The following is a 12803-nucleotide window of genomic DNA, read 5'->3' as shown; positions in this document are numbered from 1 at the left end:
CTATACTTTGGAAAACAAAGAATTGCAACTCTCCTTTCGTCGCTAATATTTTTAATAACATGATCGTTCAAATTATCGAAAATCAAGTGATAATGTTTCAGTGTAATACATATATCACATTCACATTTGAGAGCTTGGAAAACAAAAGGTTACATCTTCCTTTCAATCACTGATTTTGTTTAATAGCATGATCATTCAAACTGTCAATAACTGAATGATAACTCTTCAATGTTGTTTATACATCACATTCACATCTCAATATCACTTTATAGTTTGGAAAGCAAAGAATGTCAATTCCGTTCAGTCGATAATCATAATATCCACCATACATTGTCACCTGATATCTCAGAGGACAATGAACACTATCTTCCTTTCAATCACTATTTTTGCATATTGATGGTTGCCTTATCTTTGATGGCGAAGAACAAAACATATGATGTGAAACATACACGCTATTTCAAATTACTGCTGGGGGCTTCCAACTACTTAGTTGTTATAGCTATGGTGGTCACACAGCAACCACATGATGTGGTGCTTAGCACAGAATTCTGCATTATCATTTAAGACTTGAAAAGCAAGGATTTTACTTACGCTATTTTTGACAGTAATCTTACAAATAACTGGCCGTCCTGGCTTTTAATGATCAGATGGAAAATACACAATGTCGTGCATACCTTACAGTGAATATCACCTGACAGCTTCAAAAACAAGGAATTCAATTTTCTTTCAAACCTTTGTCTGTCAATCTAATGATCATCTCAACTCTAAAGGTCAACCCTATCAACAACAATAAGGTGACTAAAGTTGATGTTTTGTCTTCCTATTGTAGCTGTTAGTCACATCAAGTTCCAGTGGCTCCTTATCTGGTTTGTCAAAGTATCTATAACCTTCTTCATATCATTAGGTGAGTTGAGTTGACTCAAGATGATGTTCTCATCTTCTGACCCATTGTTTTCCTCTCCAGTCTCTGGTCAAGCAGGTGCACCAAAGACTCGTCCCTGATGTAAGAACACAGTTTATCTACACGTTCCACATACTTTTACGTGCCCCAAGTCAGTTGTAACTCATAGACTAAATTTATCAGAGTATCAGATATAGACAAGCTTAAATGGATTACAGTTTCTTCTATGATGTTGATACTAACACAACTACATTTCATCAATGCAGTTTAACATCTGTATTTTAGCCATCCAATCTAAGCACTTCTTCTGTCGTCATGCTGTGACTGTAGTCAAATGAATTCGTGTGCATTCACAAGTCTTAGCCACTTCATATACTTTTGGGAAATTGGGTTCTACTTCTCTCGATAAAAGACCATACCCGACATCCAAAAGGGCAATCTTTCCCACCCACACATGAATAGGTTCAGTGATAATTACATATAACAAGTGTTAATCTTAACTGGCTCTGTTAGGATTAACAAATTTTGCAAAATTCCTCTTGGTAGTTTATATTACACAGTTTGCTGAACTATCAAACTAGGGGTGAAAATGTGAATTATGAATCTTCATTACAATTAATACTCTACAATGACAACGAGTGGGTAGTTATAATATATTGCAACCTCTCAGATTGGAAGAATATTACCTAAGGATATATTCTGTAGAAAATATATAACAATGTTATATTAGAGTATGCCCTATCTTGGCCAGTTTTTCCTACAGGTAGTACACGCCATGAAGCATTCATATCAATACTGAACTTTTCGATTCATTCATAGTGAGAAGAAAGTCTATCAGATGTTGAAACAGGATCAGGTTACACTTTGTTGCTCTTTAGTATTTGTGTTGTGCCAACTTTGGAGTATTTCTTGCAACAGAGCTCTGGTAACTACATGTTGCAGCACTGTCAAAGCACCATTCATCACGGGATAGTACCAACAGCAAACTTTAGTAAATGGAAAGCCTGATAACAGTCCCAGCTCCATCATGTGTACTTCCACTTTCACGAGATGCAACAATGGTGCTGTTGTCTTCAGGAAATTGGAGATAATCTTAACTATAAGAGGCAAAGACCAAGGAAAACGCAGATGTTTTATTTTTTCACAAGATGAGGTGTATCACTAATTCGAACCCGCGACCCTCAGATTGCGAGGAGAGTGCCTTAACCCACCTAGCCATGCCGGGCCATTTATTTTGTACTTGATAAATCATAGATAAAAAATAACCCCAAACGAGAAATCATATGATTTTAGGATTATGTAAACGACCGCCATTGCTATGTTTTAAACTTTCGAAACATCTTATCTCCCAGCTTATGACCGTGTTTCCTGTGAACTAGACGTTTAGATAAATTTATTTGACTTTAATAAATTTCTCAAGCCAATATGAACTAAAATTGATTTTAACTTAGAAATTAATGCAAAAATCGTTTGCAAAACATGCATATCTAAGCTGTGATATGAATAATGCATCGTATTTTAAACCAAAAGGAGATTTTAAGATCAAAATCTGTTCCTTTCCTTGATGTTTATTACGTGTCACAGAAATGTGTCTCAAGTACTGTAGCCAATGGACAAGAGGTGGTCATTCATGCCATTTTCTTGGAGAGGCAGAATGGAGAAGAATGTTATTTATTATCTGCCTTTCTGAACATTCAACGCTCTTAAGCGAAGGTGATGGAAACAATTTTAAGAAATTATAACGTAATAAAATTTATTCGGATTTACTTGAGAATTTGTGGCAAAAATTGATATAAATTACTTGAAAAAAAGGACATAGACCTGACTTTTCCAACTGAGTATGGTACAATACAGTGGATTAATTTGAAGAACACTGAAGTAATATACTTACCTAGAGCATAATTAACAATTTTCACCATTAAATATACAATTCATAATTACATGCAAGCCAAATTTTGCTATTTCATATGAAGATCATTAAATCATTTACATGTTCACATGAAAATACACAATCGGCAATGTGCTAAACACTTATACACTTAATTGATATTTGACACACATATTTAGAATAAATGTGACAAAATAGAAAAGCATGTACATACAATACCACTGGACCTTCGCTGTGGCCTGGCATGGCCAAGCGCGTAAGGCGTGCGACTCGTAATACGAGGGTCGCGGGTTCGCGCCCGCGTCGCGCTAAACATGCTCGCCCTCCCAGCCGTGGGGGTGTATAATGTGACGGTCAATCCCACTATTCATTGGTAAAAGAGTAGCCCAAGAGTTGGCAGTAGGTGGTGATGACTAGCTGCCTTCCCTCTAGTCTTACACTGATAAATTAGGGACGGCTAGCACAGATAGCCCTCGAGTAGCTTTGTGCGAAATTCCAAAACAAACAAACAAAGGACCTTCGCCCTGCAAAACGAAACACTAGCAAGCGGAATCATAGCCTAGGCAACATGACATATTTGCATAATTACTTTTCTTTAAAAAGTACCAACTAGTTAAACTTTTCGCGTAAATTTTGGCCCTAAGTCAATAAAAGTAATTTGAAAATACATCATTTTTTTCCTGGGCATTTAAATTAGTTTCACTTCATCGTTAATTATCATAATATGATACATAATACGCACCTTCAAAAGGGAAGAAAAAAAATTACACGGCTATAACTTACCGATTTTTAGTTCTTCATGGTCCTAGCAACTTCAACACCACCACCTCTGCCTGAAGTTCTTTTTCTCTCGGGATTTGGTTAATCATATGTAACCTGGAGTGTCATGTGCGCTTTGACCTCTTCCACTTTCCTTTACTTATATGATCGTGCAGTGTCGGTTGGTATGGCTACTGCTTTAGAGTCAGAGTAAGCTGAATTTCTCCGACACTTTTCAGGGTAATGTCCATGTACTAGTTTTGTATATTTATAGATATTATTTGTCCTAACAGTAGGAAGTCTAGTTTGATGGTTGCCTCTTTTTTTTCTCTCCCTTTTACATGTATATTATTATTTTTATTTATTTTTGTATTTAAAATATATGCTGATCGGAAATAGATGTTTAGGACTATCTTCATCATGTATGCGGTACCCGGCCTGAAGTTTGTTTGCTAAATTTGTTTTGAATTTTGCGCAATGTTACACAAGGGCTATTTGCGCTAGCTGTTTCTAATTTATCAGTTAAGACTAGAAGAAGACGGCAACTAATCATCATCACCCACCACCAGTTCTTTTACAAACGCAAAGCGAGGTGACCGTAACATTATAATGTCTTCAGTGCTGAAAGGACGGGCATGTTTGTTGTAACGGGGATTCTAACTCGCTACGCTCAGAATACGAGTTGAGCGCCCTAACCACCTGGCCCTACCTGAATTACAATATTAGGCATGAAATAATAAAACCTGAGACTAAACTAGATAACAAACAACCCAAAATTAGTGCATGAAATGTTTACATATTCATAACGATTATTAAATAGTTCCTAAAACTTCAATTATCTGAACTATCTCTATAAAATAAAATGATCTTGTAAAGGAACAGTAATAAAAGCAACAACTAATAACTGTGAATATTCTTCCAGATGTTTTCTTGTTCTCAGATAATGTACTGAACAAAGAGATAATGAACACTGGCTCTCTGTCAATTTTCTTTAGCCATCTAATCAGATCCATTTAGAAATCAAAGTAGAACAAGCAAATGGAAAACTTCACTAATTATCTTGCAATGGTTATAGAAATATTTGTATCAACAGCATTTATTTCACTTTTATTTATATTAATTGCTAAACAATTCATCCAAGTCAGATTGTAGTACTTTTACTTTGCATATCTCATTTACCATGTTAATGGTATAGGCCTACAGTGACATAACTAGGGTGGAAAGGTCCATGGCAAGGTATTACTGACCCCACCCCCAGCTTCCTCCCAAACTAGTAACGTTTATGATTAATATCAAGCAATTGAAATATGTAAAGCCTATTACGCTTCAAATATAATGAATAAACAAGAACAGCTCACATCATTATGAAACTTAATGTGAAGAGACAACTTCGCTAATATTTATTTATCTAAACATATGAAATCAGTATTAGCAAATATAAACATAGAAGTTTATCACAGGTTTACACGAAGCTTATATTTCGTAAGAAATCGCTTAAGAAATCTTTCTTCCTTTCTTTTATTCCTGCAAATTGATCAATTGGTTCATAAAAGTTGAACTGATGAGCAAAATATTGTTCGATTGATAGAAGTGCAAGCCCATGCAATAGTTGTTGACTCACGGTTGCTTCTCCAGTAATTTTTAGCTTAGAGAAAGACCACTCAGTACTTGCAGCTTGAAATTATTTTTTGGGTAAAATTTCTGGAGCTGAGCTTTGTAAATTTTATCTTTTGAATGTCAGAGTAACTTAATACAATAAAAACATAATAAGATTTATACAAGGTAATGTTTAGATGTAGAAGAAAATAAGAAAGAGGTTGTAATATGCAAAAGATATTTTAATATCATCACACAGATGCTAGTTTTCCTAAATTTCATTTCCTTGATTTTACAATGTCTTTAATGATATGACATTAATTATCTATAACTTCAAATTTCAGAACCATTTCTAAGAATAACTTTAATAATGATATAAAAATGTCAGTTACAAATTTTTGTGAGCTGTATAAAAGTTACAAGGAACACAAAGAGGTGCAACAAGTATATTAAAATCAGTACATATTACTATATGATAAACTGCAAGTAAAATCCACTAATTATAACAAATTTAAAAACAGACACATAAAGGATATTGAAATATACAAGCAATTTAATATAGTCTCTAATAATAATGTTTGAGTGCCTAAAACTTCAGTGTTACAAATATTTCATGACTCAGAACTTAAAATCTAAAGATTTGCAAATTTATATCTTTCTATGTATATTTTTGTTAAGATTCAACTTTCTATAAAAGGATAAAAACCTCAAGCAACTTATGACATTCAAAGATTCTGGACAGACTATTAAAATATAATTATAATAAATTCACACAATCTAAAACAATATACATGTATACATTTTATTTTCATTTTTTACAAAATTTCAGAAAAAGTTCTGAGTTACAACACTTCATTTTTCTTCTTAATACCAGTTTTCACACACAACATTTTATAGTTTAAGTTTTCCAAAAAATAATTGTTGTAAGTCTGAACAAATAAAACTGTTGTAATAACTTTTTATAATTTCCCTCACACAGACTTCCTGAAGTCTAATATACTTTGTGTATAAACACGTAAAATAGGAATAAATACTTCTAATAAATGAACAAAACAAGACATAACCACACAATTATAGCAGATTCAGGCTTATAATCTCTTCTCTTTTTTTTAAAACCTGTATTTCTGTTTTTATTTGGCTAATGACAGGTCACACGAGAAATGCATATATGTGGCAACTTTAAATCACCTTTAATTCAGACCTGATTCGAGTAGATAAAGTCATTTATGAAACTTTTAAGACACTGCTCTTTCTGGTCACTTCATATTACTATTTTCCTGTTTTCTAGACATTTCAACTTCTTTTCTGAAGTAATCTACTGTCTTCTGAATGCCTTCTTCTAACATTACCTAGAATAAAGAGAACATGATGTATTCAGTTCACACAAATTAACAAGTATACCGATGCATTTCAGTATAAACAATCTTGTTATATAGAATAACAGCTTTCTAAGTACAAATTAAGTAAAAAAAAAAATGTTTATTACTTGTTTAGCTTTGACGTACTATCTGTGTCATTGGTAAAGGAATAGAAAACTGTTAATCTTTATAACATTTAAAGGTAGTAGAACTCTGGATAAAGATGCATATTGTATATCCATGCATATCTTTCTAAAAAAAAATTAAAAATCAGATTTAGTAGTACAAAAATGCATTGAAAATTGGGTGGTACAGATTCACTGTCTCTTTCTGGCATAAATCTATGAAAGCTAATCACACACGCTTGGTGATTGGTTTCCCACTATCCAAGTAAACATGATATGCTGCTTTGATTTTAGTATAACCAGTTAGTCTGATGCAGTTCGAGTCAGCAAAAGTTTATTGAATGTTATCAACTTTTATCAAGCACACATGATACACAGACGACAAAAATGTTATCTTATCAACAGTTCAGTGTGTAAACAGTATGACTTAAGAATTATGTGACAAATATAAGATTGCTTGAGATGATAAAACTGATAACAGTGCAAAGATTGTTTACAAAATCACAGACAATCTCATCATTTCTTGCACTGAACTGAAGAATCAAACAGCAGAGAAACACTCTGAAACAACAGTTTCTGTAAAGACTTCAGTCTTGGAAGAAAACAATTTCCATAGTTAATGGTGGTTGGTGAAGGGGTAGATAAGAAACTGAAGTGCAGTATTTGAATAGAGAGAAAAGTGAGAATCAGATGGGTAAATGAGTGTTAGCCTAATACTTAGAAAAAACAGTACTGAGAGGCATGGGCTGCCTTCAGGACACCAGCAGGCTGGGAAAGGTTCACTGAAGGAATCTGAGGAAAAGAGTAAAATGTATGACAGTGATGTTGACAAGGAGAATAACAGAATATTTGTATCAGATGATGATGGTAAATTGTTTTGTACAATATTTTATCCATCAAAATAGAAGTTACCATCTAATAAAGCCAACAGTTTACTTGAGTTACAAGATTTGAATGGAGCAAATATCAAATATAAGATTTTAAGCTACATAACAAGAAATGATATACAGTCATGTATAAGTAATACTATTCAGAGGTCACTTCAGAAGAAATCCTTCAGTCTGAAACACATGTAATAACGATAAATGAAAGCACAGACTTATCAAATACAGAGACATTTATTAGTCTGTATAAGGTATGTGAAGAATGGTGAAACTGTAACAACTTATAACTTAACAAATGAAGCCACAGAGAATGGAAAAGCTAATACCATTGTCAGTCACCTGATAAAGTGCCTCACTAACCTCAAGCTTGACCCAGCTAAGATTGCTTCTTTAGCAACAGATGGTGCATCAACAATGACAGGTAAAAAGACAGATGCTGGTGTACAGATGATATCAACCCACCTCCCTTGTAGTACAAACCAATCACCTAAACTTTGTTATGACAGATTTAATTAAAAGGTTGGATACTCTCAAGACATTTAGATAATTTTAACCCTTTGTATTATTTCATGAGTGGGTCAAGTAACCATACTTCAAAATACTACAGTATTCAAAAACTGTTAGGTGAGCTTGAACTTACAATAAAAGGGCCACATAGCATAAAATGACTTGAGCTTAAAAATGCTGTTGAAGATGTTTATAAGAGTTATGACTCAGTCAAGACTACCTTTCCAAATTATGTAAAAGAGAAAGATGCCATTGCTCACAGTTTGCACAAGTACTTTTCAGAATATAAGACAGTGATGCTTGTGTTATATGTGCAAGATAATCTTATGTTCTTGCAAAGTTTAATGAGTAGTTCCAATAACAAAATTTGATACTTAGTGAAATACAGCCATTGAAGAGAATCAACAATAGCTAAGTTAGATTTTCTAGAATCAGGAGATCGAAATGCTATAGAGCACGTGAAAGACTGCACAGAACTAAGACAAGGAGGAGGAAACTACTGCTTTCATGAATGGAGAAAAACCTGAGAAGTATTCTGAAAACACTGAAAATTAATTGCCAGACCTGAAAAGGAGGTGCATATAAAGTTCAAAAAATAATATAAAACAAAAAGAAAACAGAGATTTTTAAAGACTTTATTAGCCTCTTGCTGGAACCAGTGGTGGTAAGTTCAACAGGTGCCAGTAAAAGTGAAGAAGCTCTTACACTGTTACATGAAACTGACCAAACAATAGATGTTATTCACAGCAATCTTCAGAGAGAGATGAACAAAGAGAACAAAAACAGGTCAGCAAACTGTTAAACAGAGAAAACCTTATGCACTAGTGGTATGTGCTAAAAGACACAATTTCAGACTCTTATAAAATTTACCTATTTAGAGTCTGTGCCAAAGAATTATACAATTGCATAAAGTGATGCCTGAGTTTGCAAAGCTATGTACAATAGCTCTGTGTATAGCTGTTACAAGTGTTTGAGTACAAAACACAATAAAAAAACAAATAGAAATGTTCAGTGAAAGCAGAAACTCTATAGACAGTCTTTTGAATATACAAATGAGTAATATTCAGTTATAAAATTATGATCCAGATAAAACAGACAAACTATGGCTTACAAAAAAAGAAGAAAAGAAAGGGACAGCCTTGTCAATCATACATGCCTAAGATGAACAAGTCAAAGGAGGGTTTCAGCTCCCACTAAAGATGTTGAACAAGTACAGTATATTAATTTAACGTAAATATGTTACAGATGTTTACACAGTTTAACATGTAAATATGTGAAAGTTTTTAAAGTTAAACAGTTATTGGTAATCATGTACAGGAAGTGCTGGAATCTTTTAAACCTAGTCACAGTTCAGGATATAATATTTAACAGGGGCAGAGCCATAAGAACTTAGATACAAAGATACCAGTCAGTTATAAACTCAGTTATTCATATTCATTCAGCTGTGGCTTAAAGATTTAAGCTAATCATATCAGATTTTGAGCAGTTTAGTAATACAGGACTACAGGGGAGTACTTTGAAAATAATGTTTTTTACCTTCAGAGAGAAGACTATCTATATGGTAAACCACTGTCAATATAATATTTGTGCACTTACAAATCCAGAGATGCCAACTATTTCAAATGACTGAGCGTAATGATTGTAGACAGAGCCCTTTCACAATTTTAGTTCTTTTAGATTTGCCAGAAATAAGACAATCTGGTGAACAAGACCCTTTTTTTTTTCCATTTTGTGAACAATCGCATTGGTGTTTCTATGCCGCTTAGAAAACGAGAAATACCCATCTACGCAAGTGCTGATTGGCTGACAAGCACTGATAACGTAACTATGGATTCCCCCACATACCCAGTATGAAGAAGCACCGCACTCAAACTATTGGTAGACGTCGGAGATTTTTTAATTTTTATTTTAGTATTTAAGTATTTTTATTATTTCAAGCACAAACATGATTATCGCAAGTAGCCATTTGGACTATGTCTTTTATTTATTATCAAAATTTATTTGTATCTCACTAGAAAATTTCTTTTTTTAAGCCCTGGGGGAACAGTTTATCACTTTATTATATAGGCCTATACAATATATAATAATTTGGGAGTTGCAACGTCATAATATTTGTCTGTATGAGTGTATAGTCGTAATGTATACATCAAAATCGTAATGACTATGCTCAAATCGTAATGGTTGGCATCTTTGCAAACCACTGTCAATATATTTGTGCACGTACAAACCACTGTCAATATAAAATTTGTACATGTACCTTTCTTCTCCTTAAGGTACAAATATTTACATACTATAAAAGCAGAAGCCTTAGGCTTTATAATATGTGAAAAGAATTTGTACCTTACAGAGAAAAAAGGTGGTTTGTTATAAATACTCATAGAAATTTTGCTTTTCAGAATTGAGTTGGACATCAGAAAATAAATACTCAGTGAACTCAATCTTGTCTTAGAGCTCTGAGGTAGAACAAAATACTGCATAATTTGATTATAATCAGTCTCATATTTTCAAATGATGTAATCAACTTTATTCCTAGAACATGAGGTCAAAATGTTACCAAAAATTATTCAACAGATAAATGTATGAAATAAAATTATACTTCATATAAAATATAAGATTATTTACCAACAACAACAAATATCTAAAAATATGGAACATGATTAGTTCTAATACAGGGTAAATCCACAATAAATATATTTCAGCAATAGAAAAAAAAAAAAACCTCACAAAAAGCATTCATCTAAAGATTTTGATTATGCAAATTATTAAATGCTAAAGCATTTCTACACGACCATTGTTTTTGGATAGTATCTGCCTTGAAAATCAAAAACTTTCCAAACCATTTTTTCCCCATAATCACCATTTTTGTGTGGTTTGACAGTTGAAACTTTCTAGCTACTTATTGTCTGTAGACAACATTCTTATATATCCTGAAAGTCAAAACCTCCCAACTGGTTATTGTCCATAAACAGCATTACTGTGTATCTTGAGAGTCAAATCTCCCCTAACACTTGTTGGCAAATAATAACCTCATATCTACTTTATTGTGTAGAACTTTCAAATTTCTGAACTTTGTTTAACAGTATACATTAAATTTAATGAAATATAATATTAACTGCTGTATTTTAAAGCAGAAAGGCAAAGCACAAAAAATATTTTTACCTTAGGACTCCAGTTTAAATATGTTTTGGCCCGTGTGATATCAGGTTTCCTTTTTTGAGGGTCATCTTCGAGACTTTCTTTGAAAACTATAGGACTAGAACTTCCTATGTACAATAAAAATAATGCAGCAAGAAAAGCATACAGGTATATAATGAAAATATGTTAAAATTATTAATTTTTACAAGATAACAAAAAGAAAGTTATTTCTAATGTTCTAAATGCACAAAACAATTAGCTTTAAATGCATCTCTAGTAAGGATGTAATCTGGTAATTTAAATTAAAAATTCTGGAAAGGTCGAAGACATCTGATACAAAATGTTTATCATCTACTGGATCCTGATGAAAGTGTCTAGCAATGAACAAGAAAATTATATTTTTAAATTATTATTTTTAATTATTTTAATTTTTCCCTACCACGAAGTTATTCAAAGTAATTCAAATTATTTGGTGAAAAACAGGTAAATATTAAAAGGCTTAATAAAAATCTAAAGATAAAAATAATCTGTTAATTATCAATCGTAAGTATAGAAGTTTTTATATTTATCAAAAAGTTTCAAAATAAAAAAGCATACTGGTGTACACTTATGATATCAATGAGTATTAAATATATTTCAATAACTTTAAAAATAAGACAATGTCTTCCTTTATAAATGTGGGCGTAATGTTACCCACACATGGTATTCCTTTTTTTTTAACCCTATCCCATGTGATGCACAAGATAAAAGGCCAAAGCACATAAGCATAAGTGTAACACAGCTACAATACTATGTTTATTTAAAATACAACTGATGCTTCTGAACATGGCAACAGCAACTGGTTGTATTATTCAAAGTATGAGATTAGAAGAGAGCTTCACATGAGAATTACATGAAAGACTCAAAGCACAAATGAATGATGACAGCTTAGGTTACTTTCACTCTAGAGAAAATGTTAACCTCAGTCCTTTAGTTACAAAAACTCTTCACTCCACCCTCTCTTAATAATACTAGAATGAAGTTTTCACTCATATTTACTTAAATAGTGAAATAAGCATATCCATAAAAACCATAAAATGACCTCACACAGGGAAAGACTTAAGGCACAAATTGTGTTATTCTTTCTCTCTTTAATTTTTTTCTAAATACCAAATCACAAAAGTTTTATAAAGATATCATATTCTTAGTTTTCCTCATATTAAAGTGTGAATTTAAAAAAAACTGTTGTATTGTTTAAAATGCATTATGTCATCAACATTTTTTCATCTTCAAATTACAAAAGAACAGAAAATACTTTAAAGCATATTACTCTGTTTTGATACTAACACAATTTAATTTAATAAGTATATTTCAAAACAAGTACTTACATAACAGAGATGAAATTTTTTTCCTACCACACAAAAATATACCTATGGAGACTTACCAACAAAATTTTTAATAAGATATGCAAACTCTTCAATAGCATATTCATCAGGATTTCCCAAATTGACAGGTAAAGAATAATTTCCATTCATTAGAGCAAGAAGTCCTTCCACAAGGTCAGTTATATACTGAAATGCACGTGTTTGTTTACCAGTTCCATAAATCTAGAGAAAATTAAATTTTTTCAATAATATCTTTCTGGTTTCTTTACAGAAAGAAAAATCTTCA

At 32.4% G+C, this 12803-nt stretch overlaps 1 protein-coding gene across 3 annotated transcripts in view; it reads right to left on the bottom strand.

Annotated features, from left to right (window-relative positions):
* Positions 1 to 5366: 5366 nt before the first annotated feature.
* LOC143232480 (UDP-glucuronic acid decarboxylase 1-like) overlaps positions 5367 to 12803 on the bottom strand; it is a 35909-nt gene continuing 28472 nt past the window's right edge. For all 3 annotated transcript variants that reach the window (XM_076468010.1, XM_076468011.1, XM_076468012.1), the window contains exons 9-11: positions 12577 to 12739; positions 11178 to 11281; positions 5367 to 6493 (exon numbers count right to left, since the gene is read on the bottom strand). In XM_076468010.1, the coding sequence (XP_076324125.1) occupies positions 6401 to 6493; positions 11178 to 11281; positions 12577 to 12739 (360 nt within the window). In that variant the 3' untranslated portion in view covers positions 5367 to 6400. The remainder of the gene's footprint in view (positions 6494 to 11177; positions 11282 to 12576; positions 12740 to 12803) is intronic.

Source organism: Tachypleus tridentatus, chromosome 11 (assembly GCF_004210375.1).
Source record: "Tachypleus tridentatus isolate NWPU-2018 chromosome 11, ASM421037v1, whole genome shotgun sequence".
NCBI lineage: Eukaryota > Metazoa > Arthropoda > Merostomata > Xiphosura > Limulidae > Tachypleus > Tachypleus tridentatus.
Note: the sequence above shows the minus strand (reverse complement) of the source record. Positions and strands in the feature narration are given on the sequence as shown.